General features: G+C 32.9%; 1 protein-coding gene across 1 annotated transcript; it reads right to left on the bottom strand.

Annotated features, from left to right (window-relative positions):
• Window positions 1-4,271: 4,271 nt before the first annotated feature.
• On the bottom strand, window positions 4,272-6,062 carry LOC125860479 (UDP-glycosyltransferase 89B2-like). Its single transcript, XM_049540447.1, has one exon. The coding sequence runs from the start codon at window positions 5,895-5,897 to the stop codon at window positions 4,452-4,454; it is 1,446 nt and encodes a 481-aa protein (XP_049396404.1). The 5' UTR covers window positions 5,898-6,062; the 3' UTR covers window positions 4,272-4,451.
• Window positions 6,063-6,264: the final 202 nt, after the last annotated feature.

Raw genomic sequence — 6,264 nt, 5'->3', positions numbered from 1 at the left:
TGGAATCATAATCATAAAGCATTGAAGTTTCTTTTTTGAATTAGGATTCAAATTTATTAATTTGTATAAATTCATATGCTAAAATGAAATTCGATTCGCAAATTTTTATTTAATTCAGAAAATGAATTTTTTTTAAAAAAAAAAACAGCCCGCAAAATGCAGATGGGCCTGCGCCTTGTAAGGCTAAAAGCTGCCATACCCTTGTACGGCGCTTGGGTTTCTGCGCCTTGTTACGAAAATCCTGATTTAAACGTCATTAAAATTAGTTGCCCTTTTGGTTTGATAAATAATTTAGTTGATCTTTTGAAATTTTCAAAAAAAAATTGTTGCCATTTTGATTCAAAATTCCCAACTTTCATATCATATGACTTACATACTGAGGTCATGAGTGACAATGCCACTATTGCTTGTACTAGTTTACCAGTACTACACTTCATATATTGTTTCATGACACTTCCAATTTCCAACCATATATTGACCCGGTAATGTTCTTTTTCGTACTGATCGTGCCTATGTATGTATTTTTATTTTATATTTGTAGTTTGGTATTCACGCTAAAATAACTTTTTATAATTTTCTTTTTTTTATTTATATATAATTCAAACTCAAAAACTTTAATAAAGAGAAAAGCAAGTATATTCACTACACCACATGTGGATATTCATATTTGCCATGGCCTATTGGCAGCCGCTAGAAAAGTTTCATGTAGTGATTATTGGAATTAAAATAATCAACCCTTAGTGAAAAAGTATTGGTTTGTGGCTTTAATATTCCCAAATTAAAGTTTTTTCTTTTTTTGGCAACAACACAAAATAAAGTTCAAAATGGAGCCCAAGACCATCTCCAACGTCGCTCTATTTTACTCTCCATTATCTATATTTGAAGAGTAAAATAGAGAATGTGCTCTCCAACTACCTTCTAAATGACTCTCTATTCTCCATTTATAGAGATGTGAATAGTAGTTTTCCATTTAGGAGAATTACTATTCACCTTTCTATTTCACTTTTTCATTATTTTATTATTACTTTGTAGTTAACATATTATTTTTCATATAAGACCATTAATTACATCTCTAATATTTCTAATTCATTTTAAATGTAATATAACAGTTAAATATATATATTATTTAATATATACTACTTTCATCTGAATTAATAATGTTTCAAATTTTTAATTTTCGTCACTTTAATATAGTTTGATATCATTATTAATTTTCACTATGAAGAATGCACAAAATTAAAATGATAAGATGAAAATTTTAATTTAAAAATACAATACATGACATAATAATGTAAATACAAGATAACAATACATAACATAATGATTTTATCACACCAATAATTAAGTAACTCGGTAGGTCATTTTTCAGATTTAACAATATTCAAAAAAAATTAGTGTATGATCCACATAATTAGTGTAGTTGTGATTGCGGTGGTGCTTATTGATTTCTTTTTTCAATTATCCGTAGTTGTTCTTGTTGCATGAAAATCACCGATTTGAACAATCTTTAGCTAAACATAAAATAATTAAGGATAAAAATGCTCATTTTGAACTCCGTAATGCATTAATAGAGCATTTATGGGAGCAATGTAATAATCTTCATGAATAATTTCACTTTTATTAGAATTGTCTATTAATTTGTATATTATATAATATTAACTTGCAATTTATGTTATTTATAAAATTTAGGAAAAATATAATTTTATATTAAGTAAAGAATTTGAAAAAATAAATTTTTATATTACATGAAAATTACATAGTGATTATTTGAAAAAATTAAAATAAATTATGTGTATCGTGAAATAAGAAAATAAGAATGAAATAGAAATAATAATATAATATTAAGGAGAAAGAAAAATATTACTGTATTTTTTAAAGAGTAAAATAGAGAATTGAGTTGGAGTTGATTGTTTGAAAAAATAGAGAACTTTATATTTGGAGTATAATCTCTCGTGGGGATTTGAAGGGTAGAATTTTCGCAAGCTTAATTATATTAGTTATGCAGCTGGCGAAGCATGCCTTCTCGCCCTCGTTCACAATATAAGTTAACATTTCCCCCTAGCCCTGCACCAACTCTTCCAACCACAGACAAGATAAATACTAACTTAACAATGATTCTTCAACTTAATTAAATAAATATTTTTTCCTCACTATCACCGTCATTCAAAAATAAAAGATGAAGCAACGACCAAGAAGTTTGAACAAGAAAAATACTACTCAATATAATATGAAGTAAGACGATGCATATATTGTGGCGAAATGACCTTATGGTTATGGACCCTTATACTGACATAAATTTGTATTTTGAGCCCTTCTACTTGATCTTTTGTCAACTGAATCCTTGAACTTAATAAAATGAGATTTTTAAATTTCTTCAGTCATGTGTGTAGCTCACTCTCTCTTAGATAATTGACATGTGATATCCACGTCACATATATTAATGTCACTTCATAATTAATTCATAACTATTTTAAAATTATTAACCAAAAATGTTACTCCACAAAAGACAAAAATAATAAGTTTTCTTTTTTTAAAAATTAAAATAAAATAGTTATTTCTTTCACATTTCCTTCTCATTCCTCAACCCACAACCACCCTTAAAACCATCTCTATTCTCCTTAAAAAAAATTCTTCTTCAGGGTCTATTACCGTGACAAGGCCCTTCAAGTTCTTAAAAATCATAGTTCTATTTTTCTCAAAGTTTTTATCATTGCAAATCTTAATCGTAACCATCTACCATCATTTGAACCACAATAAATCATTTTTCACCTTTGATGCCAATAAATCACCATTAAAATAATTCAATATATCATAATATTTCTAGACAATTTTACATAACACATTTCACCTAATTCCACAAAGATATCCAACAATTACTTTTCATCCTTCAAAACTAGAGTTGTCAAAATGGGTTGAACCAACCCAACCCAGTCCTAACGGGCTAGAGAGTTAAATGGGTTGGGACGGGCTAGCCCTTTTAATTAAAGGGCCTATAAAATAGCAGCCCAATCCAGCCCTAAGCGGACCACGGGTTGGGACGGATTGGCCCTTCAACCAAAAAATGAATATTACTCTCTTAGAAAGAGTATGTAAGAGTATCGAACGTTGACGTCTACAAACACGACATCAATACATACAAATTTTCATTTATGAATCACACACTTCGATGAATACTTACAAAAATACATTTATGGATCACACACTTCGGTGAATATTTACAAAAATACATAGTAGTCAACTTAAGATTTAGCGGAAAAAAGTTGATCATTCCGTCATTCCTCCCACAAAAAACTAGCTAGTTTAAAAGACTTGATTTTTTTTAAAAAAAATATTTATTGATAAAAACTTTACAAATAAAATACTACTAAAAATATATATAAAAAATAATCATAGCCCACGGGCTGGCCTCTAAGGCTTACGGGTTGGACCTATGAGGCTAGCGGGCCAACAGAGGTTTGGCGAAAAACCTCATTCCTACCGGGCCAAGCCCATTCAGACAGCTCTATTCAAAACTATTGAATCTTTGTCACCTCATGGGTTTTAAATTACCAAAAAAATGAAAAGATTACATATATCTACATCACCAATACATTATCGTTTCTCAGAAAGAAAGAAAATATGAAGAAAAAAAAAAGAGAATAGAGAAGTTGGAGAGGGTTGGGAAGGGAAAAAAGAGAGAAATAAGGGTTGGTGGGGAAGGAAAAGAAGAAAGAAGTAAAAAAAAATAATTTAATTTTCTTATTTTTGTTTTGTTTTGTTTTTAAAATATTTTTAGTATAAATTTTGATGTTCACGCCCCTTCAACGCGTGATATCATGTATTTGTGCCAACTCAATAATTAAGTTACCACATAAACTTGATCAATAATCTGAAGGGCTTAAAATATTGAATTTGATTGAATTTAATGATTCAGTTGAAAAATGGTCAAATAGAAGGGTTCATAATATAAACTCTATAAGAATCCATCAGATTATTCTGTCAATATATTGTTGAAGTTAAAAGAAAGTTTGTGGAAAATACAAAAAAGCAGACCTAATATTTCCACTAGCCTGACCTACAACATTGGAAAAGTCGGTAACGTTGATCACTACATGAGGGTAGTTGGTTTAATTTATACTAATAACGATTTGACTTAATAGAGTACTTCTATTAGACAATTATATTTAAAAAATAAAATACTTATAAACAAAGGTCTTTTTTTTCATTTTTTGTAAATAGCTTTGAAAGCATTTTAGTCATTTAACACAAGCCTTTTTTCACCAAACATTTTAATTGCATATTATTAAATTCACCAAACATATTTACTTATCATTAGATTCAACGTTTAAATTTGCAAACACTTACCCATAATGTTTATTTCCATATCTAATAGATAAAATAATCTATGCTTACATATTGGTATTGTAAACGATAAATCCAACGATGTAGCCTTTCTAGAATTTTTAATTGCCTCAAAAGTTCGTTTCGATTTTTGTAGCCTCCTCCCTTAATTTTTTTACGAACGCTGCCAAATCTTTGAATGAGTTCCCACCTTCTTTAATGCCATTAATTGCAACTTTTCTTAGCTCCGATGCACGAAGTCTTCGCTCTTCTACCTCGTTTCCTTGCACAGCTTCCGCCAGTAACTTAGCCAACTCGTCCGAATTTGGTACCGTTTGCGCACCTTCACAAGCTCTAATAGCTACCTCATGCTCGTCAACTAAAAGATTCGCATTGGCAAATTGGTCAGCACCCATTGGCCAAGTTAACATTGGTACACCAGCTATTAAACTTTCGAGAGTCGAATTCCAACCACAGTGAGTCAAGAATGCGCCTATAGCTTGGTGTTTTAAAATCAACACTTGCGGGGCCCAGTCTCTAACAACCAGGCCCCGTCCAGCCACTTTTTCCTCAAACCAAGACGGAATCACGCCGTAATCATTTGAAGCGTGTCCTTTGGTGGCTCTTTTCGCTGACAAAATGAATTTGACACCACTTTGGTCCAAAGCTATGGCTAGTTCCTCCATTTGTTTGTTTGTTAACACAGCTTGACTGCCGAAACAGACGTATACAACCGAGTGATCTTCACATTTGTCGAGCCATGCTAATATTTCACTAGCTAAAACAGAGCTCGAACCGCCTCTGCTTGATTGGCCGGAAACATCATCCTCTCCCGGGGGAAGTACTGGTCCAACAGACCAAACCCTGTTGTGACCCAAATCTTTCATCAGATAATCCAAATACACATTTTCCAATTCCATAAACGTGTTGAAAACGATTCCGTGACTCGCTATATCAGCGAGATAGCATTCTCTGATGAATACCGAACTTGGGTCTCCTTCAACATAACTCCGGTAAATAGGAGAGAGCTGCCAGAAAGGGAATTTCGGGGAATTGGGGATATTGGGGAAGTGAAAATTTTCGTTTTCATCGTTGGGGTCTTTCCTTTTGGGCATTTCACGCCAAAGTGAATAAACAACAGATAGGGCCAACGCGCCGGAGGTGGAGAATACGTACCGGCGAATACCGAGCTGGGTGGCGATTTCGTGAGTAAACCCCAAAAACATATCGGAAATTATGGCTGACGGCGGCGAAGGGTGGTTGCGGAACCATTCCAATATGGGATCTCGAAGTTTTCCGAGATTGTACATCATGGAACGGAACCCATTAGCAGGAAGGTCCTTGACGTTCTCTACGCCGGCGGGAATTGAAGGGTGAGATGGAAAAGGCAAAACGAGAGTTTTTATTGATGGATTCCTGGAGAGAAGAGGGTCTAAGATTGGGAGATTTTTGGGGGTGACTAAAATAGTGATGGCTACTCCATTGTTGACTAGCTGATGAGTGAAATCCAGAAGAGGAAGCATATGGCCTTGTGCTGGATAAGGAAAGATGAGAACATGAGGGTGATTTTCAGACATTTTTCTCAGTTGCCGATGAGGGGAGCCGCCGGACCGGCGTTCAGGCGGTGAATATTGGGAGGAGAAGAAAAGGAAAGTGGGAAAGTGATTAAACTTTCAAGGCCAAAGAAACAAATGTGTGATTTGGTGGTTTCCTTTTTTTCTACTTAATTAAGAGAGCAAATGGAAAATAATTTTCTACCATGTTTTATTTGAGTCAATAGCTCATTAGTTGACCGACCACATTCAACTAATTATTATCTTGACCGTTGACTACTATATTTTTGAATATTTTTCTCTAAAAAGGAAAAATTAATTAATACCCCATGATACTCTTTTATTTCAATTTATAAATAAGGGGAAAAGGCCTGATATATCCTTAAACTTT

Source organism: Solanum stenotomum, chromosome 3 (genome assembly GCF_019186545.1).
Source record: "Solanum stenotomum isolate F172 chromosome 3, ASM1918654v1, whole genome shotgun sequence".
In the NCBI taxonomy this organism is placed as follows: domain Eukaryota; kingdom Viridiplantae; phylum Streptophyta; class Magnoliopsida; order Solanales; family Solanaceae; genus Solanum; species Solanum stenotomum.
Note: the sequence above shows the minus strand (reverse complement) of the source record. Positions and strands in the feature narration are given on the sequence as shown.

Excerpts from the sequence above, each read along its gene's own strand:
- LOC125860479 (XM_049540447.1), bottom strand. The coding sequence starts at position 5,897 with ATGTCTGAAAATCACCCTCATGTTCTCATCTTTCCTTATCCAGCACAA.